Below are 24,529 nucleotides of genomic sequence, written 5' to 3'. Positions count from 1 at the left end.
ATACATATGTAGTAGCTCTGGATAGACTGACATTGTCTTCCATTGAGAAACTTTTCTCCAGTAAGACTTGTTGCATGCCCTTCATTGCAATGTTAGAATTTAACTATGTAATTGCTATACTTTTCTTGTCAAGTTAACTGCTGGGTTTAGGCTCTGTTACCTCACCCCTATTTTTTATTTTTGTATTTTTCTTACCCAGTTGATAAGTCAATTTTCTTCATTTTTGTGGTTTTCTAGGTTTTAAATCCCCCAAATTTATTTTTTCAACTATATGGCTTCTAGGTTATTGTTTTAGAATCTCCAAAATAACATTGTGAATCAGTAGATTGCTGTCTTATTCCTGGATTGGACATCTCTGCAGTATTTTTTGCCATCTAATATTTTTGCTGTTAGTCTGTAAGTGGTCTTTATCTTTTAGGTATTTCTTTCTTACTGTTGAGAAAGGCTGTGGAATTTTATTTACTCTTTCAGCTTTTGATAACTTTTTAAAAATATTACATTAATTTGAAGTTAATGAATTCCTGCTTACGGTATACAGATTTAATCTGCTAGTACTTCATTTAGGAAGTTTTGCATTTTGTGGGTACTTGGCTCAGTTTTTACAACTTTCTGATTTTTGTCTCATTTACCAGCTTTAAGCTAGATTAAAGACGTTTTGATATTCAAGTGTTATAATTTGAAATCTTTATTCATTTGTTGAAAACTAGCTGAATCAATATGTAAAGTCACCTGGCCTGTGCTTATAGTAGTAGCTTTCCATAGTTGTTTGGTGTTTTTTATGAATTTCCCCTCCTCTGTCACCACCACTTTAAAAGAAAATCATCCATTCTAGATTTTCTTAATTATAACTGTAGAGGTATAGGATATTAGTTAACCTCTTCTGTATTATATCTTCTTATTCCTGATGTTGAATACTTGTGTTTCCTAATCATGCTTGCCTAGAGGATATTATTGGTGTTTTGAAAGAATCAGTTTTTGGTGTTATTTCTACCACGTCTGTTTGGTAGTTTTAGCTTTTATGTTAATTCTCGCCATCTGCTTTTCTCAGTTATTTTCTAGTTAAATACTTAATGTATTTTTAGTAATAAAAGCGTTTGTATATACATTTTACTCTGAGATAACTCATTTCTAAAGTTCTCTTTTTCATCAATCTGGTTGTTACAATTTCTTTTGTAATCCTTTTTTGATCTGGAGATTATTTTACTGCTTATTTTCTTAAGTTTATTGTTTTTTGTCAGACCACCTATATGTTGGTGTTTTCTTATTTCATTGGAGAAGTCTGTGTATTCAGTGTCCAGCTCTTTGTGACCCCATGGACTGTACCCCGCCAGGCTCCTCTGTCCATGGGATTCTCCAGGCAAGAATACTGGAGTGGGTTGCATTGTCCTTCTCCAGGGGATCTTCCTGACCCAGGGATCTGAACCTGTTTCCTGTGTTTCCTGCATTGCAGGCAGATTCTTTACTGTTGAGCCACCCAGACATGGTCTGTAAAAAGCCTTTTGAAACTTCTATGTGGATTAAGTGTATGATTGACTTATGTACATAGTCCATGGACAAAAGAAAGGGTTTTATTTCTTAATAGACAAAGTTTAAGTGATTGAGGATAATATTCCCTTAAAATACTTCCATCATGTGTCTAATGTCCTAAGAATTAGGATCTTCCATAGCTGCAATCTTTTTGTCACACTAAAAAAGTTAACTTTATTTGGCTGTACCTGGTCTTAGTTGCAGCATGTGGGATCTTTAGTTGCAAATAAAGCACGTGAGCTTTTTTTCCTTAATGCAGAAGCATTTTTTTCCAACACTTTGAATTTTTTGTTTTGTATTGGGATATGACCGATTATCAGTTTCAGGTGAGCAGGGAGTGACTCAGCCATACATACACATGGATCCATTCTCCCCAAAGCCCGCTCACACCCAGGCTGCCACGTAAAATTGAGCATGTGCTCTTGAGAAACCTGTATGCAGGTCAGGAAGCAACAGTTAGAACTGAACATGGAACAACAGACTGGTTCCAAATAGGGAAAGGAGTATGTCAAGGCTGTATATTGTCACCCTGCTTATTTAACTTCTATGCAGAGTACATCATGAGAAACGCTGGGCTGGATGAAGCACAAGCTGGAATCAAGATTGCCAGGAGAAATATCAATAATCCCAGATATGCAGATGACACCCCCCTTATATGGCAGAAAGTGAAGAAGAACTAAAGAGCCTCTTGATGAAAGTGAAAGGAGAGTGAAACAGTTGGCTTAAAGCTCAACATCCAGAAAACTAAGATCATGGCATCTGGTCCCATCACTTCATGGCAAATAGATGGGGAAACAATGGCTGACTTTATTTTTTTGGGCTCCAAAATCACTGCAGATGGTGATTGCAGCCATGAAATTAAAAGACGCTTACTCTTTGGAAGGAAAGTTATGACCAACTTAGCATATTAAAAAGCAGAGACGTTACTTTGTCAGCAAAGGTCCATCTAGTCAAGGTTATGGTTTTTCCAGTAGTCATGTATGGATGTGAGAGTTGGACTATAAAGAAAGCTGAGCACCAAAGCACTGATGCTTTTGAACTGTGGTGTTGGAGAAGACTCTTGAGAGTCCCTTGGACTGCAAGGAGATCCAACCAGTCCATCCTAAAGGAGATCTGTCCTGGATGTTCATTGGAAGGACTGATGTTGAAGCTGAAAACCCAATCCTTTGGTCATCTGATGTGAAGAGCTGACTCATTTGAAAAGACCCTGATGCTGGCAAAGATTGAGGGCAGGAGGAGAAGTGGACGACAGAGGATGAGATGGTTGGATGGCATCACCAACTCAATGGACATGAGTTTGGGTAAACTCTGGGAGTTGGTGATGGACAGGGAGGCCTGGCGCGCTGTAGTCCATGGGGTCGCAAAGAGTTGGACATGACTTACGGACTAACTAATACATAACATGTACTATACAATAGGTCCTTGTTGAATATCCATTTTAAATATAGCAGTGTGTACCTAACCATCCTTAATTATCCCTCCCCACTCCCCCCCCCCATCACTGTAAAATTCGTTGTCTAAATCTGTAAGTCTTCCTGTTAAAGCCTGTGGGGTCTAGTTCCCTGACCAAGGATTGGACTTGAGCCCCCACATCGGAAGTGTGGAGTCTTAGCTACTGGACCGACAGGGGAGTCCCTAGCTTTTTTGTCTTTTACTTTATTTTTATTTAGCCATGCTGCATGGCTTGTGGGGATCTATTAGTTCTCTGACCCGCAACCTTGGCAGTGAAAGCAGAGTCTCAACCACTGGAGCACTAGGGAATTCTCTTTCTAGTTCTGACATTAAAGATACTTGTTTTGAATAATTTGTCACACTGGGAGTGAGATGATGGTAATTATTCAATTTTATTGTCCCTTCTGTATTGGACATTCTCTAAAATTTGGCTCCCCACCCACAGACATGCCCTCTTTGACCTTTTTTTGGGGGGGCGAGGGCTGCACCCAGTCTTAGTTGCAGCATGTGGGCTCTTACCCTAACCAGGGATCAACCCCGGGCCCCTTGCATTGGGAGCAGAGTCTTAACCCCTGGACCACCAGGGAATTCCCTGTTTCAATTTTTTTTTCAATTCATTGTTATAATCCACTACTGCAGTGGGCTCTTAAAGTGTCATTCTCAACCAGCAACAGCAATATCACTTGGGGACAAGAAAAGCAAATCAGAATCAGTAACTTGGAGAGGGACCTAGCTATCTGTTTTAACCAGTCCTTTCCATGATCATAATGCATGCTCATGAGAAAAAGCATTGCATAACCTTTGGCCCAAATTTGACCAGTGGACTCCTGATGGGCAGCTGCTTAAAAGGATGAGATTGATGTGAGATACCGGAAGACATCCCAGATAAAGTAGTTCTGAAACATAAGACATCCCTGACAAACTAATTAAGTGAAAAAAGAAAACAGTCACTTTCTTGTAGAAGAAAAAATGAAGCAAAATGTTCTTCCAGGAATTTGGGAGTAGTAGTGGTGAACTTAACATTTTACATCCTACCGTGCCTTTTGAATCTTTCAACAGGAGCCGAATTACTTTGATAATAGGAAAAAGAGGGTACTATTGTGTGAACAAGTAAACTCAGGAGAAACTAGAAACTCTCCTGTTCAAAGAGGCCCGAGCTGCTTGTGCCACAAAGATCGTGTCACTTATGGGACAGATCATAGTGAAAAACTACAATCAGGCATTTATGCCCTGTATTTACTCCATTACCTGATCACTGCTCAGCTAAGCACTAGAGCATGAAATTCAGCTGAGAAAGCTCGATTGTAATCTGTCAGATCAAAAAACTGACACCCGGGCGTTCGCAAACCTGTTGCAGCGTGTGCAATCTTGGTTATCTAACCAGGGATCAACCGCCTCCCCCCACAAAAAAGTGAAATAAAAAGTTCCAATTTCCAAAAAGATGAATTTCACACTGAAAGTCTGCACACTGCCTCCTAGAGGGTAGTGAGTATCTCTGAACTTGGGCCTCTGGTTTCTCTGCCAAATGAGGGGCCTGGACTTAATGAGCTCAGAACAAAACTCTCCAATGCTTATTATCTCTGTTTGCCCTGCACACCCATCTTCCAAGGCAGCAGATGGAAGAGGAATGCTAAAATAGGTCAAGAATCGCTATCCCAGCTCAAAGGCTGAAAGAGCGTTGATGTCGGGGTTCTCCCCTCCAGGTCGCGGTGCCACAAGCCTGAGTGCCCCCAAATGGCTGCAGCATAGCGCTTAGCCCAGCTCGACAGAGCTGACGCTTAATTAAAGTGCTTCGAACTTTTACTAGTGGTCTGTAATTGAGGCCTTCAAACTGTGGTGCTGGAGAAGACTCATGAAATTCTCTTGGGCAGGAAGAAGATCAAACCAGTCAATTTTAAGGGAGATCAACCCTGAATATGCACTGGAAATACTGATGGTGAAGCTGAAAGTGGAAAGTGAAAGTCGCTCAGTCGTGTCCGACTCTTTGAGACACCACGGACTATACAGTCCATGGAATTCTCCAGACCAGAATACTGGAGTGGGTAGCCTTTCCTTTCTCCAGTGGATCTTCCCAACCCAGAAATCCAGGGAATCCCGCATTACAGGAGGATTCTTGACCGGCTGAGACATAAGGGAAGCCCAAGGCCATCCGATGCGAATGTCGACTCATTGGAAAAGTCCCAGATGCTGGGAAAGGCTGAGGGCAGAAGAAGAGGGCATCAGAGGATGAGAAGGCTGGATGGCATTACCCATGCAATGAACTTGAACTTGGGCAAACTCTGGGAGACGGTGGGGGACAGGGAGGCCTAACTGCAGCGCTAGGTCCATGGTGCTGCAGTTCATGGGGTCGCAAAGAGTCGGACACGACTGGGCGGCTGAACAACAACTTTAATTACTAGAGCCGGAATAAAATAAGGGACAGCAGCAACCATGGCAACCAGAGGGCGGGGCCATGAGGCGGAAGGGGTGTGACGGCGCGCGAAGACCCTCCGGCTGGTTCCGGGTATCAATTCTGTGGCGGGAAAAACGGCCTCTCTTGTGGCAGAGGTCGCCAGTCCTGCGTGGTAGCTCTTCGCGCCCGGAATGGAGACGCAGTCCGAGGAGCAAGCCGTCACCAAGCCTGCGGACTCCGGAGGGGAAGGCGAGCCGCCTCAGGTCGCCGGCGCCCAGGCGGCGCGGCCGGAGGACCGCATGACCCTGCTGCTCAGGTTGTTCCCTCCGACCGACGGGGCAGGAGCCAAGTGGGCGTCTTGGCCAAGAGCTCCCCTCTCTGCCGAAAATGTCTAGGATTCGAATTAAGTGTCGATCGCTTAATGGCTGGTGACTAGAGCATTCACTTAAGCTCTTTAAGCCCCTTTCTTCGTCTTGGAAGAGAGGAAAAATGACAGCTTCCTAGCTAAGTTGCTGTGGGAATTAAAAGATATAGGGTCAGCGTTTAGCAAAGGGCCTACCGAGCTATAATTAACATCGCCTTTCTTACCCACTCATGCCCTGCGGTCCTGATTTTCAAGCCCTTTGTGGGTTGCATCCAAGCCCAGATTTATACTGGAGGGAGGTTTCTCTGCCCTTCTCTGTTAGAGCTATGACCCTTTTCAATCCAGAAGATGCGTGTTTTGTATTTTCTACCAGGAAGCAATGTCTGTACGTTGCTAAGGAAAAGACTTAAGGAGAAAGGACATCAGTCTTCTACTCCAGTGGGCAACTATGGTCCTGGGCCATATCCACCCTCCTCTTTCTTTCTGTGTGACCCCTCAAGCTAAGACTAGTTTTCATGTGTTTAAATGGTTGGGGGGGGAGGGAGGAAAAAAATAATAATAAATGGTTGGGGGGAAAGTTACAAGAATGTTAATAAGGTGAAATTATATGAAATTAAATTTCAGTCTCCTTATGTAACATTTTATTGGAACACAACTTGCAAGGACTGAGTTGAGTAGTTACAGCAGATACCATGAGTGAAAGTGAGTGAAAATCGTTAAATTGTGTCTGACTCTTTGTAACCCTATGGACTGTAGTCTGCCAGGCTCCTCTGTCCATGGAATTCTCCAGGGAAGAATACTGAAATGAGTAGCCATTCCCTTCTCCAGAAGTCTTCCCAACCCAGGGATCAAACCTGGGTCTCCTGCTTTGACAGGCAGATTCTTTATCGTCTGAGCCACCAGGGAAGCCCACAGTAGATACTATAGGACTCACAAAGCCTAAAATATTTACTTTCTAGTCCTTTACAGAAAAAAATTTGCAGACCTAAATCATAACAAGGGAATAAAAAAAAAAAAAGCTTTGTAACTATGTATTTCAACTTCATCACTGCTTTGAAAGGCCTCACCTTATAAACCTCACAACCTCACCTTCAAAATTACCCCCCTACAAGTGCACAACAGGTTCCTCCAAACGTGGAATCTTATAGCCCAGGTCTTACCCTTCCTTCCCCACACCCACAGTTTTCCCCTTGCTCCTCACTCATGAAAGTTGCTAGGCAAATTTTTCACCTACAAGGGACTGAACATCTTCTATTAAAGACTCTGTGGGTGTGGTTGGAAGTCTCCAGATAATCATGCTTTTACATGACTTTCCAGCATCCAGCTCTGATTGGTACAAGACTTGGATAGTTCTTACCCTTAGATTTCATCAAGTGATTGCTCTTAATTTCTTTGGCTTTGGCTTCACTGACAACCAGAGCCCAAACTATTCCATTTTGGAACAGGTCAGCTTCTTGGAGGCATTTTGGCAGCCTCTGGAGCTCCAGAACCACGGGATCATCTTTTGTCTCATGATTATGGAGATACTGTTGCCTAGGAGCTGCTCTGTGGGTTCAAGTGGAATTGATCTGGCTGACTTACCATAAAGAGTCTGTCAAATGGAGTTATATTTACCAAGACTCACCATCCTTTCCCTCAAAATTTTCTCAAGGGTGGAGGCATGCTGCCACCCATCCTCACGTGACTGATGAACTTCTTTGTATTCTCTCAAAGTCTCACCCCAGTCTTTGGGCCATACACCCAATCCCCTGAGGGTGAGCTGTGGGACCTGTGGGCAGAGATAGGCAACAGTGATGGGGATTTAGTTATTGATCGTCTCTTACAATATATACAGGAAGAAGTTCAGAAGATACGAGCGGGAGTTCTTTCAACTATTCCCTTTCATTTTATCTGTGGGCCAATATCTGGTGAATTCCTATCCAGAGTTCTCGGAGCTATACAGGAAAGTGCTCATATAGCCCAGGGTCCATTCCAGATGACCGTACTAGCCACTGTTCACAGCTAGAAGATCCCATGGGTTTCTTGAATGCATATATGGGCTTCATCAACTCCTGAACTGAAACGAGTAGCTTTCCTGTATTACTTTCCCCTATTCCCATCTGTTGTGTATTACACTTAGGAAGAAATGCCCCCAAAGAGGTCCTGGCCACCAAACACTATTCTCTCACAAAAGTCCACCTGATTCAACTGGTGAACAGCATTTAGTAAAAAAAGGCAGCAGGAACTCCAGGGGTGACATAATAGCACACTTCCCATTCCTTTGACATCTGCCCAAGTGTATGGGCTTGCTTTCATCTTTTTGTTTTCAGAAGATTCTGATGAACACTACTACTCACTGATGTGGAAAGACAGACATTCTTTTGTGTAAAAGTCTTTGAAACACTTCTAAAAAATGAATAAATTAAAAATCCCTTTCTACCTACAATATGAAATAATAAAATATTAAAGATATAACATCTCCTTTTCCATCTCAGCTAAAAATGAATGATTGTTTCAGTGTGTTCATAAAACGCTGTCTTACTTAAACTCTTAAGAAATTGCTCTTTTCATTTGGAATTTTAAAACAGGGAACTGAACGCTGCAAAGCTTTACAATTTTGTCTAATGTTCCTTAGCTACTTAACTAGATCTCAGAGTCACAGAACAAACTCAGAACTGGGGAGCTACCAGGTAAATGTGAAACATCTAATAAGTAGTTATCATTTTATCCATAGCTCTTCTACCCATTTTTTTGTATGATTTTTAAGTAAGTAGAGTCATAGGATGACTAAGAAACTACATAAATTACTTATTTATCCAAGGATTAGTATCTTTGGTATTTTTCTGTATCTCTTAAGAATGTTTCAATCTGTTTGTAACTCATTACTGTGTTTGGGGGTTTACCACTTTGATCTATTTCTTCGTGTAGTCTTTAAGCTTTATTTCAGTGTGGCCCATTAAAAATAAATTTAAAAATCAAATTTTTAACTTTTTCTTACAGATGCTGTTTTCCTACTGTATTTCATTTTGTGTATTTTTCTGAGCCATAACATCTTGTAAGCCTATTTTAAATAAAATGAGGCCAACCTGGAAGATTTTTTTAAAAATATATATTTACTTATTTAGCTGTGCCAAGTCTCAGTTGCCGTGTGTGGGAGGGAGCTTTCATTGCAGCATGTGGGATCTAATTTCCCAACCAGGGATTGAACCTGGGCCCCCTGCATCAGGAGCTCTGATTCTTAACTGCTGGACCACCAGGGAAATCCCTGGAAGATTTTAATGCTGTTTATTTATATTCATTTTGTTGCATCAGATTCCAACAAAAATGAGTTGATTTATCATACAGTAATGAATAAAACCTCAATAATTATATAACTCGCTTCTCTTTATCTGTTTTCAGGCTAAGAGCACAGACCAAACAACAACTCTTGGAATATAAGTCAATGGTTGACGCAAGTAAGGATTTTCATTTTCAAATAAGGTTTTGAGTTTGATGATGAACAGTACTCCAGGGAAAAGATCAATTTTACAATTATTTATCTAGGGAAGGGGGGGTGTTAGGAATTCAAGAAAATGAAGTTCTGTTGATTGGAAATTCCTGTGGGCCTAGCTACCATCAGTACTTTGAACATTAAGTTAGGAGATTAGATGACTGTTGAGCAAGTGGTCTGAGACCTATACTTTGAGAAACACTAGATTAATGACATGAAAGCAGAAGGGAGATAGGCATAAAAGGAAGATTGACAATTTTCAATTCTATATAAAAATTTTTAATTTATCTTTTACAATTGTTAATCCAAAAATCTCAGGGCCAAGAGAGTAGTTAAATGATGGGTTTAGTCTTCTTAAGTAACAACCACCTAATGCCACCTGATTTATTATAAGTCCTTGGGTCACAAAGATAGATTTTGGTTACTTTTTCTTTCTCCATGAAATAAACTTACAGAATAAAACCAAATAGTCCACTGTGTTGAATCAAGAATTGTGGAAAAGCCTAGGCACCTCATAGATGTTTTAGTTACTTCCCTGAGTCCATGTTTGAACCTATATAATTTTTGTGCTCTGTTCAAGCTCACTTTAAGGCCATAGATCAGAAAGCATTTCTGGTGTGTTTTCCATCCCCATTCTAGGGTGTCTAAAGTCATCTTATGCACAAAACAGAACAAAAGAAAACAAAACCTTAAAAAAATGGGCCCCCAGCCTCTCTTCTGCTTATTATAGCTAGTAACCATTGGAGTTAGGAAATGAATCAGACCTTACTGCCTCTAAAGTCATGTCCCTTTTGTAACATCAATAATGCCTATATAAGAATATATATTATCTATAAAGTACTGATATTTATATATATATAAGTATATATGTATAACAATCACTTTGCTATATACCTGAAACTAACAAGACATTGTAAATCAACTATAATTCAATTAAAAAATGCTTACTGCAAAGATGATCAGTAGGTCACTGTCCTTCCCCTGGAGGAATTAATGGTGTCCTTCTTTCCAAAGCCTGTGTTCCTTGTATTAAACAAATTATATTTATCTTAGAGATGAGAAGTAGGACTTGTCTAATGCTTTTTCTGGCATGAGAGCCCACATAATATATTAAAAAAGTGTAACTGATCTTAGACGATGAGTTGTAGGGGAAAAGCTATTCAAAATTTGAACCATTGCGGAATTATCTCTAGAGGTAATCATGCGATCATAGTTGAATGAATGGATGCTAGGAATAGAGATACAGTGTTGAACAAGGCTGACTTTATCCTCATGGAGCTTAATTCTATGTAGCAAAGCAGGTAAGCAAAGAGACTTGAGATAATTATGAGGTGAGGTAAATGTGATGAAGGAAATAATGGTATGATAAGAGGGAAGGGCGACTTTAGATACAGTAATCAGAGATGGATTCTTCAAGATGACCTTAGAGCTAAAATCCAAGTGATAAGAATTTGCCTCCTCTTGCTGTTCTTGTTTGCCCTGTATAGCTAATTTTAAAGGAGTTGTGACATCTGAAAACTTGAGTCGATTGAATAGTCTACACTAGAATTTCTACAGCTAAAGGAGAGGACTGATTGTTATGGCCTAGGCTTCCTGGTGGCTCAGATGGTAAAGAATCTGCCTGCAATGCAGGAGACCTGGGTTTGAACCCTAGGTTGGGAAGATCCCTTGGAAAAGGGAATGGCAACCCACTCCAGTATTCTTGACTGGAGCATTCCATGGACAGAGGGCTACAGTCCATGGGGTCAAAAAGAATGGGACATGACTGAGCCACTAACACACACATAAGAAGTTAGGTTTTAGTTCTGAAGAGAAGATAATGTATCTAAAATTGATTAGTGTTTACCATTAAAAAATACTGAGACTTTATTGCTTGAAGGATTTTTTTTTATAATAAGTGCATCTATTTTAAGGGTATAATTTGATGAGTTTTTTGTTGTTGATGTTGTTTTAAAGATGTATTTATTTTATTTTTTGGCCGTGGTGAGTCTTCGTTGCTGCATGCTGGCTTTCTCAACTTGTGGCAAGTAGGGGCTAGTCTCTAGTCGTGGTGGGCAAGCTTCTCATTGCGGCAGCTTTTCTGGTTTCAGAGCATGGCTTCTAGGCGCACGGGCTCTAGTAGTTGCAGCACATGGGCTCAGTAGTTGTGGCTCCTGGGCTCTAGAGCATAGGCTCAATAATTGTGGCACACAGGTTTAGCTGCTCCACATGTGGGATCCTCTCGAGGTTCAGACCAGTATCCCTTGCCCTACAAGGTGGATTCTTAACCACTGGATCACCAGGGAAGCCCAATTTGATGAGTTTTGACAAATATATACATCTCTTTAATCAAGATCACCACTAAAATCAAAGATGTAAACATTTCTACAGAAAGAGACTCACAGACTTAGAAGATGAACTTATTTGATGTGTGACTAGTACAGCTAACTGCTGCTGCGTCACTTCAGTCGTGTCTGACTCTGTGCGACCCCATAGACGGCAGCCCAACAGGCTCCCCCGTCCCTAGGATTCGCGGGGCAAGAACACTGGAGTGGGTTGCCATCTCCTTCTCCAATGCATGAAAGTGAAAAGTGAAAGTGAAGTCGCTCAGTCGTGTCTGAGTCTTCGCGACCCCATGGACTGCAGCCCACCAGGCTCCTCTGTCCATGGGATTCTCCAGGCAAGAGTACTGGAGTGGGTCGCCATTGCCTCGTCTGAGTACAACTAACTAGTTTCACTTTAGTTTTTTTTTAGTTTTACTACTCACATATCAAATGCTTCAGCCACAGTGTGGCTGGTGGTTACCATACTGGACACTGCAGATATTAAGCATTTCATTTATCACAGAACAGTGCTTTTGGACAGTACTGTTCTAGAATTTGATGTAAATGTATTTATATGGTGGTTTTGGTTTTTTTCCAACATCTTTCTTTTGTGACTTAATTCACACAACAAAATTCACCGTTTTAAAATGTACAATTCAGTAACTTTTAGTATTATTTACAATGTTGTGTAACCATTACCACTATCTAATTGCAGAACATCTGCATTACTCTATAAAGAAACCCCAGACCTGTTAGTAGTCACTCCCAAAGTGTCTGGCTACTTTTGCACAGTGTAGCATTTTTGTGATTCATCCATGCTCTTTTGTTTCAGTAATTCATTCTTTTTTATTGTGAAGTATGTTTTATGATGACTGCAGCACAATTCATTAATCCATTTACCTGTTGATGAACATTTGAATTGTTTGCAGTGTTTGCCCCTCATAAACAAAGCTGCTATGGACAGTTGTCATTTGTATATCTTTTTGTGAACATTTGCTTTCATTTCTCTTGGTTAAATACCCAAAAGTGAAATTTCAAGGTGATATGGTAAGTGTATGTTTAACTTTTTAAGAAACTACCAAACTGCTAAAATAATTATACCATTATGGCAGATTCCTCCCCAGCAGTGTATGAGATTTCCAGTTACTCAATATCCTCTTCAAAACTTCATACTGTCAGTCTTTTAAAATTTTAGCCATTCTAGTAAGTATGTAGTGATATATTTTATGTGGTTTTAATTTATATTTCCCTAATAACTAATGTTGTTGATCATCTTTTCATGTCTTATTGGTAGTTTACTTTTTTGAAGTGTCGTTTCAAATGCCCATTTTTAGTTAGACTGTTAGTCTTACTGAGTTTGAGATTTAATTAAAAATGAATATATTATATATTCTCTTAAACATTCACTTCTTTCAAAAAATAAATACAGTCCTGTTTCAGATGAATAAGTATATATGTGTGTGTGTGTCTGTGTACATATATATGTGTATATATATATATATATATGGCAGAAATTTTCTCCTAGTTTGTTGCTTTTTTATTTTCTTAACAGTGTCTTTTCAGGAGCAGAAGGCATTAATTTTTATGAAGTGTTGTTTTTCACTGTTTTTCTTTTGTGGTTTGTGGTTTACGAGTTCTGTCTAAGAAACTGACTACTTCAAGATTGCAAAGATTTTCTCCTATGTTTGTTCTAGGAGCCTTAAAGTTTTAAGTTTAACATTCAGTACTGTGATTCATTTTGGCTTAAGTTTTGTGTATAGTGTGAGCTAAGTAAGGGTCAAGGTTCGTTTTTTTTCCATGTGTAAATTCAGTTTTTCTGACATTTGTTGAAAAGACTTCTTTATCCAGTGTATATGTGTAGGTCTATTTCTGGACTTTTTCTTCTGTTCCTTTGAGGAATTTGTCTATCTTTACAATGGTACCACACTGTGGACTACTGTAGCTTTATAGTAAGTCTTTTTTTTAAAAAAAACTTATTTGGCTGCGTCAGATCTTCGTTGTGGCACACGAGAGCTTCATCACGTCATGTGGGACCTTTTCACTGTGGCAGGCAGGCTCAGTGGCTCCACAGCATGTGGGATCTTACTTCCCTAACCAGGGCTTGAACCTGCACCCCTGGCATTGCAAGGCAGATTCTCAACCACTAGGCCACCAGGGAAGTTCCCAATATAGTAAGTCTTTTTTTTTTTTTTTTTTTTTTTATTATTTTTTTTTTTATAGTAAGTCTTGATTATCAGCTGCTATAAGTCCTTCAAGTTCATTCTTTGTCAAAATTGTTTTGACTATTCTTGGTCCTTTATTTTTCTATATGCATTTTAAAATCAGCTAGTCAGTTTCTGGAATTTTGAGTGGGACTATGGTAGCTCAGCTGGTAAAGAATCCACCTGCAGTGCAGAAGACCCCCATTTGATCCCTGGGTCGGGAAGATCCCCTGGAGAAACGATAGGCTACCCACTCCAGTATTCTGGGGCTTCCCTGGTGGCTCAGACGGTAAAGAATCCACCTGCAATGCAGGAGACATGGGTTAAATCCCTGGGTTGGGAAGATCTCCTGGAGGAGCGCATGGCAACACGCTGTCATATTTTTGCCTGGAGAACCCCCGTGGAGGAGCCTGGTGGGCTGCGGTCCGTGGGGTCACAAAGAGTCAGACCCGACTGAGCAACCAGGCACGGCAGAGCACACAGATCAGTGCGGGTGAATTCGTTATATTGGCAGTTGTTATATTGGCTATGATTCTCCCAGTTCATGTGGGCAGTGCATCTTTCCATTTTACTATCTGGTACTGTTTAGTGGAGAGGTCATACATACATGTATTTTGTTAAATTTATCCTTAATTATTTTGTTTTTGGATGTAATTTTACATATATTTAAAATTTTTTATATATAGACATAGTTTTTATTTTATTACATTGATCTCGATTTTTTTACTCTCTTTTTCTATCATTCTAATCTGTGCTGTGTAATACGTTAGTCACTAGCTCCATGTGACCATTGAACACTTGAAACATGGTCATTCCTCATTGAGAAGGACTACATGTAAAATACGAACAGAAGAAAAGATTGTGAACTATTTCAACAGTGATTCCAAATTGCTTACATGTTAAAGTGACAATACTTTGGATCTACTGGGTTAAATAAGCTTTATTAAAATTAATTTCACTTGTTTCTTTACTTTTGTAATGTGGAAACTAGAAATTTAAAATTACATATTTGGTTTGCATTTGTGGCTCACATTATATTTTTGTTGGACAATGCTTTTATAAAATATTTCTAACTTCAAAAATTTATTTATTTGTAGATGAAGAAAAAACGCCAGAACAAATCATGCAGGAAAAGCAAATTGAAGCGTATGTCATATTTAAAATTTTAGTTGTGCTTTTTACAGATTTAATAATATTATCCATCTTATAATATTGTCTTTCTTTTTCCTTTCTTTGTTTTTCCAAGTTAATTTGTCATGCACATATTGAGACGTTATTGATGTGGGATGTAGAGTTACATGCACATGAGTGATCTACCACATTAGCACTCTCAGCATCTACCCCACTTTAACAAGATATTTATCAAAGTAACTCAGTGGGAATCAGGTTACCAAATCTGTAAATGTGTCAGTGTGGGATCCTATAGAATACTATTATTTAGATAACAGGCATTTTACTTTCTTCAAAGATTTACTTTATACCTTTATTCCAGCAGTTACTTTATCTGATATTGCTGACATTCTTTGGTTCATGCTTCTTTGGCAGTAAAATTGAAGAACTAGAAAATGAAGTTGAAGAGGCAAAGATTGCTTTTGAAATGAAAAAGCTTGCATTAGACAGGTAATTATTACCTTTTAAGTATGCAAAATGGGCATGCCTCAAGGTGGGGTGTGTGTATGCTAAGTCGCTTCTGTCATGTCCAGCTCTTTGCAACCCTATGGACTGTAGCCCACCAGGCTCCTCTGTCCGTGGGATTCTCCAGGCACGAATACTGGAGCGGGTTGCCATGCCCTCCTCAGGGGATCTTCTCAGGCCAGGGATTGAACTGGAGTCGCTTATGTCTCCTGCTTTGGCAGGTGGGTTCTTTACCACTAGTCTGAATTAATCAAAATGATGATTAGTTGATGGTCCCACAAATTTTGAGCCCTGAGAGAAAAATTACATCATTAATGTTTTCATTTGAAGAAGTTACATAAGACAGGGTTAATAAGGAAATGTCAATCAAGGCAATAGAAGTGTGAGGTTAAATCACATTTGGTGTTTGAAAGGATTGTATGATTTATTTTTGGTTGTGCTAGGTCTTAGTTGTGGCAAGAGGAATCCTTAGTTGCAGCATATGGGATTTAGTTCCCCAGCCAGGAATTGAACCCAGGCCCCTGCATTGGGAGTCTTAGCTACTGGGCCACCAGGGAAGTCTCATATTCATCCCAGTAACTCTTAATAGAGTAAAGGAATTGTCATTTGAGTTTAAATATATTTTTAATTTTAGACTTCACATGTATATTTTTTCATTCAACAAATATTTGAGTGCTTGCTCTGTTGGCGCTTTGTGCTAGAGGCTAGTATACAGCTGTCAATAAGACAAACGTAGCCTCTATTATAGACTTAGGATCTGAATTAATAATTTCAATTCAGTGAATGACTCTAATGGTTTTTCCCTTGTATTTCTGACCTTCCCAGATACATTTATTTACATTTAATTGAAAATAGTTAAAGTCCTTTTAATTACTTCTAGCATTGAGCTTTTTTTCCCTCATCTAATGTGCTGGCTCATTATATAGATGATATTTTTTTACTAAGATCAGAACTATTAAGATATCCCCTTTAAGGAAATGACTAATATTGCTGAGCTTATTGCCTTTTCATTATTACTTATTTACTAGCTATTGAATTTAAAAACAAATTACAGTGCTTGCTTAGACATAGACATATTTTTAAGTTTATAGTTGAGTATAGCTTTGTATTCCCTAACGCTACCTAATTTGAGCCGGCTAATCTGTATGCCTTTTTTTATTCCAGTTTTATTGAGATATAATTGACATACAGCAGTGTATAAGTTTGGGCTTCCCTGGCAGCTCAGTGGCAAAGAATCCGCCTGCAAATGCAGGAGACATGGGTTTGATCCCTGGGTCAGGAAGATCCCCTGGAGAAAGGAAATGGTAACCCACTCCAGTATTCTTGCCTGGAAATCTCATGGACAGAGGAGCCTGGCAGGCTACAGTCCATGGGGTCACAAAAGAGTCGGACACAACTTAATGGCTAAACAATAACTGTATAAATTTAAAGTGTAGAGCGTGTTTTGACTTACATGCATCCTGAAATGATCATCACAGTAGGTTTAGTGAACATCAACCATCTCATATAGATACAAAATTTTAAAAATAGGAAAAAAAGTGTTTTTCTTGTGGTGAGAATTCTTAGATTTATTCTCTTAACTTTCATATGTAACTTATAGCAATGTTAATTGTATTTTATCATATTGTACATTACATTTTGTAATGCCTTATTGCTTCCTCCCAGCCCTGCAACCTAGGTGGATGGTCTGGAGAGCAGGTTCAGGCAGGGTGTCAGGCCAGCTCAGCCCCTCTGCCTGGCCATGCACAACCACATGTAACAGCCCCATCCCTCTTGGTGTTACTTGGTGTTTCTATGACTGACTTACCAAATTATTTCCCATATAATGCTATTTAAAAACCTACTTTTGTTTTATGTTACATTTAAACAGAAATCAATCTTTGTTGTATTTTTTAATTTTCTTTTCACTGTACGATAAATGTTATCCATGTTTTATAATGGAGTTTTTTCCTCTATAGGATGCAGCTTTCAACTGCACTTAAAAAACACCTGGAGAAGACTGACATCAAGACTAGGTATCTTTTTTTGTTTGTTTTATGTTTTCTGGATTTGGTAAGGATGGCAGTAAGGGAGATCATATAATGATTAGTTCCATAATTTTTTTTTTTTTTTAATTATCTGTCACTGTTGACCACCTTTATCTGGGAAATAAGAAAAGTGGGCTCTTCTCATCATTACAAACTTTATAGTCCCACTGACATCCTGTTCCAAGTGGATGGGGACCCTGAGAATCAATGGAGGTTTACCCAGATGATCTAGAATTTTGAAGGAAGCTTTTGAAAGTTAACTTTTGTTTGATACTTACTGTAAGACAAGAGCAATGCTATCTCATTTAAGCCAACAATAACCCAATGAAATAGGAAATATACTCCTCATTTTTCATGGGCAGAAATGAGCAACTTATATAATTTGCCAAGGGATATAAAATAAAGACTCTGGCATTCAAGGTCATCTATAATCCGATCCTAAGACAGGAAGCTGGCAATCCACATATAACAAGCCTCCCAAAGGAAGGTGGCACTAGGAAATATGAGAACCACTCTTCTTGCCCAGTCTTATTTCTACCCTTTTACTCCAGCTGTACCAAACTGCTTGTTAGGTATTCTTTGTACTTACACTTGACCCTTGAACAGCATGGGTTTGAACTGTTTGAGTCCACTTCTATGCAGGTGTTTTGTGTGTTTTTTTTTTTCAATAAATATAGTACCTGTATTTTCATTTTACAGATCTTTAAGTATGGGGGAAAGTTGGTATTTATTTAGAGGTCACAGTATGTGGAATCAATGAACTAGGGTTTGATCCAGACTGTTTCAGCTTTCTGTCCTTGGGTGAGTCATTTAATTCCTTTGTTTTTGAGGCAGAGGGAGCAGTGCTGTGGACTGTGTGGACAGTTGGTAAATCTAACCACCCACTCTAGCTGCATTGTTCAAGGATTAACTGTACTTTTACATCCTTTAGGACTCAGGGTTTCCTTGTTCTGTTCTTTCCACAACTCTTACAAGGGTTCATATTCATTACTGAGTCTAATGAAGTCATAACGATGGTTGTGGATTTATTTTTTCCCCCATAAGATTCTTTCCTCTTTGAAAACAGGTACTGTGTTTTATTCTATTTTATAATCTTGGTGCCTGGTACAATCTTGACATGAGTTAGTCTCTCAGAAATACTTGTTGAAGGAATGGGGAATAAAAGCAGTTTATTCAGTGAAACTATTCTGTCTGATATAGATACATGTCATCATACATTTGTCAAAATGCATAGAATGTCCAACACCAAGAGTGAACCCTCATGTAAACTCTGGACTTTGGAGGGTGATGATGTGTCGGTGTAGGTTCGTCATTTGTAACAGATGAGCCAGCCTGGTGGGGGAGGCTGTGCCAGTGTGGGGCCAGGGGGTGTATGGGCTTCCCTTCCACTTGGTGTTGCCCTGAATCTAAAACTGGTCTAAAAACTAACATCTGGGGACTTCCCTAGTGGAACAGTGGCTAAGAATTTGCACTCCCAATGCAGGGGGCCCGGGTTTGATCCTTAGTCAGGGACCGAGATCCCACGTGCCTCAACTAAAGGTCCCACGTGCTGCAATGAAGATGGAGGATCCTGTGTACCGAAACTAAGACCCAGCACAGCCAAATTAATTAATTTTTTTTTTTAATCTTTTTATTAGTTGGAGGCTAATTACTTCACAACATTTCAGTGGGTTTTGTCATACATTGATATGAATCAGCCATAGATTTACACTTATTCCCCACAAATTAATTAATTTTTAAAAAATCCTAAAGTCCGTTTCCAAAAAGAACTATGTGTTAGCAAGTTATTGTATGAGATTTTTAGAAATGTTCCTGGGGACTTCCTTTGCGGTCCAGTGGTTAAGACTCCTGTGTTTCCACTGCGTAAGACACTGGTTCAATCCTTGGTTAGGGAACTAAGATCCTGCATGCTATGGGGTATGGCCAAGAAAAAAATAAGAAATGTTCCTGTATGCTTAAATTTGATATTCTTTGTTATCTATGAGCAAAAATTTTTCTAGGGAAATGCATCAGAAATTCAGTTTACACCAAACTTTTCTAGACTTATTTTGTTAAACAATGACTATATTGAAGTGTACAGTGGATATAATGAAAGTATATATATACTAACTGATTTCTTAATTAATGAAAATTTTTAAACTTAATAAATCATATTTTTTATTCCTTTTCAGTGTGCTCATGGATAACATGAAACAAATATTAAATCTGAATAAATTAATAATGAAATCACAGCAGGTAATTCTGAACATAAAGCTGCTTATGCATTCTTATGATTTCAGTAACACATTCTTGCTGGTAACTGTATGTGACTAAATAGGATTGCCCAAAGACGGGTATGGTTGGAATTCAGTATCCTTAAGTTTTCCCTCTTTTCATAGTTCCATTATTTCTGACTAATTATCTACTTAATCATTTAAGCTACTCTTTCTTTCCCTTTTGTTGTGTAAAAATAGAGGAATTGAAAACTGAAGCTCTGGAAAATATGAATAGATAAAATTCAATGATTTAAATATTATAGGTGTGTTCTTAGGTTATGTGCCTTAATCTTTTTATTTCTAATGACAGGAAACTTGGGATTTGGAGGAAAAATTGCTTGATGTTAGAAAGAAGAGATTGCGTATGTAGAACACTTTTTGGCTCTTTTTTTCAAGAACACATTTTTCACTCAATATGAAGCTCTCCCAATCACTGAAAAATTTTTTAATTTTCAAATTTTCTTAAAATTTTGGACGTGGCAATTTAATGAATATATAAAGTGCATCTTGCTTGATCCATTGTTTCAGAACTTTGAATCACAAAAATTAATACATTCTCAGTGGGGGGAAAATATCAAGTAATACAGAAAAGTATAATGTGAAAGCCATACCTCTTTCTTGTGTGACCACAATTAGATATACATCATTTCAGGCCTTTTTGCACACCCACATAAACATTTATATGTATAATTTTTTTAATTATTTATTTTATTTTTTGGCTGCACTGGGCCTTTGCTGCTTTGCGAGGACTTTTCACTAACTGTGGTGAGCAGAGGCTATATTCTTGGCTGCGGTACTTCGCTTCTTATTGTGGTGGCTTCTCTTGTTGTGGAGCACGGGCTCTAGGTGTGAACGCTTCAGTAGCTGCAGCACACAGGCTCAGTGCTCGGGGCACAACATGTGGAATCCTCCCAGACCAGGGCTCGAACCCATGTCCCCTGCATGGCAGGCAGACTCCTGTGGAAGTCCATACATAATTTTATGTTTTTGGTACATAATTTTTAAATGACCACTTGATACATATGGTTCTATAGTTTAACTTAACATGAGATGGCTTTTTGCATTGAAATTATTGAAGTGTTTTATTGAAATCTATTTCAGAGAGAACTAAGGCTAGTTCTACATATTCTCTATAAAGAATTTGAAAACAAAAATATACGTAAGAAAATTAAATTTTTTATCAAGAGATAATCGATCTTCATTGCTTTTTATTTATAAAATTGGCATAATTTTATTCTGTATTACTCCTTTTTTCATTTAACAGTTATAGGCATGATTTATTATTTTTAAACATTATGTATATTTGCCTTTTAGCAAATCATTTAATTTTATTATTTTTGGCTGTGCTGGGCCTTCACTGCCGCACAGACTTTTCTCCAGTTGTGGCAAGCGAGGGCTTCTCCTACTGCCATCCAGGCTTCTCACTGCAGCGGCCTCTTTTGTGGAGCAGAGCCTCCAGGGCTCAGGGGCCTCTGTAGTTTTGGCAGATGGGCTCAGCAGTTGTGGTACCTGGGCTCTAGAGCACAGATTCAGTACTTGTGGCACGTGGACTTACTTTCTTCCACGACACGTGGGATCTTCCCAGATCAGGGATCAAACTCTTGTCTCCTGCATTGGCAGGTGGATTCTTTACCACTGAGCCACCAGGGAAGCCCCTAGATTTGCCTCTCGTAAGTAATCTCAGGGTCAGAAGTGGTCCTGGTCACCTGTCTAATCACCCTTTGGCTTTTTTTTCCATTGCATTCCAACCTACTTTTGATACATCAGTGTCAAGGAACTGAGCTCCTGAGATATACCCATTTATAAATACTGTCTGTTCCCAACTAATGGTGTTTCGACTTAACAATTTTTTTACTTTACGATGATACGCATTCAGTAGAAACTGAATTCAGATTTTGAATTTTGCTTTTTTCCTGGGCTCATTATAGTCTCTCATGTGATGCCAGGCAGCAGCAGCCACATGATCACAATAGTAAACAACCAATACACTTACAGCTATTGTTTTTCACTTTCAGTACAGTATTCAATAAATTACATGAGATATTTAATATATTGTTATAAAGCAGGCTTTGTGTTAGATGGTTTTGCCCAATTGCAGGCTAATGTAAGGGTTCCGAGCATGTTTAAGGCAGGCTAGACTAAGCTGTGATGTTTGGTGGATTAGGGACATTTTTGACTTAGGATATTTTCAGCTGAAGATGAAAGGAAGATCTCTAGTGTAATTCTCAGAATATTTCAGGAACAACAACAAAAATGGTTGATGATATTTATCCCTGAAGAAGGAAATCTTACCTTTCCTTGAAAATTTATTGATATGTAATTTTTGTAAATTAAGGGAGGGGGAGTATTTCCTTACATATATCACCTATTTTTTTGGCAACCCAGAGGAAGTCCTCTGACATGATGCCATGGCAAACATTTGTAACAGTATCATTGTCATGCGTGCACACTTGAACGTCTCACAGAGGGCATTGCTAAGTACGAAATTAAAATATGGGTGTTTTCCACCAGAGAAATAATTTTCATGTCAGAATGGAACTGCAACCTAAAATACATATTAAAAATTTTCCCTTGACTGAAATAGTCAGGAACTGTTCTGCTTTATAAGTTTTCAAGACTCTTGTTTATAGGAGTTGTCATATATAGTATATTGTTTTATTTTTAACCCAATAGAATTAAAACAAGCTTCAGAAAGAAAGCTTTTAGAAATACAGACTGAAAAGAACAAACAGAAAGAAGATTTGGATAGTATGGAAAATTCAGACAAAATAAAGACCATACAACAAAACCTGGAGAGAGAGATACAGATTACTACAGTTATTCAAAATGTGTTCCAGGTAATATTTATATAAAATAGGAAGGGGGTGGTAAAGAACTTTTTAAAAGTGATTAATTCTATTATTTTCAGGCTTCATATTTTTATATATAACTGAATTCAGTATCATTGAGCTGCAGTTTTTCACAGAATAATGACTAGAATTTTCATTAATTATAACCTTGATCAGTCCTCCATTGCCTACCACAAAAATAATCTTCACCTTTGTCAAAGTCTTGGAACTTTGCAAGGGCTGAGAATTAAGCTCTTTTACCTCTTGCCAAAATAATGCCTATTACTTACAATTTAATTGTTTTTCAGTGTAGAAATGCAAAATGAACTCTGAACCATAACGGTAATCTTTTTCCTTTAGGAGACACTGCAAATATCCTTCCTTAAGAGGTAAAAACTATCTACAAAAACTGGCAAAGCAGAAAAATTGTTATAGACATTGTAAATATTCCCTAGCATTATGGTAATCAAGGTTGAAGCCTTATTGAAAGTAGAAATAAAGACAAAAGAATGCATTTACTACTTTTTCCCATCATCACAGAGTAAATGTTCACACATAATTCTGTAAATATTTGATAAGTGAAAGAGATTTTTTAAAAATCTTGATAAATTTTTAAAACTACTGAGAACTTTAATTTTAAAACAATTTTTTTCTTAAATTACAGAACCTCATTTTGGGGAGTAAAGTCAACTGGGCAGAGGATCCTGCCCTCAAGGAAACTGTTCTGCAGCTTGAGAAGAATCTCACCATGATCTAATAGGAATTCTAGTTCGACATTTTTTGTTTCTGTTTTTAATGTCATTTAAATAGAAATTTCAAGTGAAATGCTTTTCAGTGTTTTTGGAATGATTCTAATACTGCAATTATTTTTTTTTAGCTTGAGTTACATGTTACATGGAATCTGTTATTTTAAATATAATAAAGTGACTGGCATAGTCTAAATCTGAAAATCTTAGCCTTGGAAGGGCCCCAAAAGACATCTAGTCCAGCCTTCTACTGAATATGAACATTTTTTCTACAACATTCCTGGAAATCCCAGCTCTCATTTGGAATACTTCTGTGTATTTGTTTGTCAACAAAATATTAGAAAGTTAGAAAAGCATATCCACACACATCTTTGGTTTTTTTTTTTCAACTGTCAATTGTATTTTATTCAGATAAATCTCATTTTAGTTCAACTCACTACAGATTTTTTTTTTTTTTTTGCCTTTTTAAAAAAATTGGGGGATTTCCCTGGTGGTCCAGTGGCTGGGGGTCCATGTTCCCAGTGCAGGGGGCCCAGGTTCAGTTCCTGGTTAGGGAACTGGATCCCACACGGTTGCAGTGAGGAGTCTGCATGCCACAGCCGAAGACCCCACATGTGGCAACTGAGACCAGGTGCAGCCAAATAAGTGATTTTTTTTTTAATTTCCAAAAAATTGAGATGTAATTGATACAGAACACTGTGTAAGTTTAAGATGTACAACACTGTTGATCTGACCACCATTAGCTAACATCTCCATCGTGTCACATAATTATCATTTCTTTATCATGGTGAGAATATGTAAGATTATCCTCTTAGCGACTTTGAAGTGTGTAATGTAGTGTTGTTAACTAGAATCACAATGTTGTACGTTAGATCTCCAAAATTTATTCATCTTCTAACTGCAAGCTTGTACCTTTTGACCACCATTTTCTCAGTTCTGTCACCCCTCCATCCACATTTTTAAACAGATACCCAAATAAAGCACCTCAATCATGAAAAAAGAAGAAAAAGAAAAACATTCTGATTACAGAAAAATTGTGACTTTATTTTGTATTTTTATGTTTATTATGTATCACTTTTATTAAAAAAGTAAATGTTATTCTATCTTATTAAAAAATTAGAACTTGAAGCCTTTTATAGTATCCAATTTCATTTTTTGAAAACTCTGCTTTGAGCTCTTTATTAATTTGGAGTTATTGATAAATTTTATAGACAGTAGTCTTTTCAACATTATTTTAAGAAAGACTTTAAACTTGAAAAGATGCACTGCAATGGACAATAGTATTTAAAATCTGTTCTTTAGATCAATAACAAAAATGATATTTGCCTAA

At 38.3% G+C, this 24,529-nt stretch overlaps 1 protein-coding gene and 1 pseudogene across 1 annotated transcript; both read left to right on the top strand.

The window, feature by feature from the left end:
- Positions 1 to 5,462: 5,462 nt before the first annotated feature.
- CENPH (centromere protein H) lies at positions 5,463 to 23,631 on the top strand. The gene is made up of 9 exons (XM_043489028.1): positions 5,463 to 5,687; positions 9,114 to 9,169; positions 14,806 to 14,854; positions 15,254 to 15,328; positions 17,302 to 17,358; positions 19,542 to 19,605; positions 19,936 to 19,987; positions 22,299 to 22,462; positions 23,118 to 23,631. Exons 1-9 carry the CDS (start codon positions 5,563 to 5,565, stop codon positions 23,208 to 23,210), a joined length of 735 nt encoding a protein of 244 aa, XP_043344963.1. The 5' UTR covers positions 5,463 to 5,562; the 3' UTR covers positions 23,211 to 23,631.
- On the top strand, positions 6,428 to 9,091 carry LOC122454176 (annotated as a pseudogene).
- Positions 23,632 to 24,529: the final 898 nt, after the last annotated feature.

This window comes from Cervus canadensis, chromosome 16, assembly GCF_019320065.1.
Source record: "Cervus canadensis isolate Bull #8, Minnesota chromosome 16, ASM1932006v1, whole genome shotgun sequence".
Classification (NCBI taxonomy): Eukaryota; Metazoa; Chordata; class Mammalia; order Artiodactyla; family Cervidae; genus Cervus; species Cervus canadensis.
The sequence above is the reverse complement of the archived record's forward strand: the minus strand, read 5'-3'. Positions and strand labels throughout refer to the sequence as shown.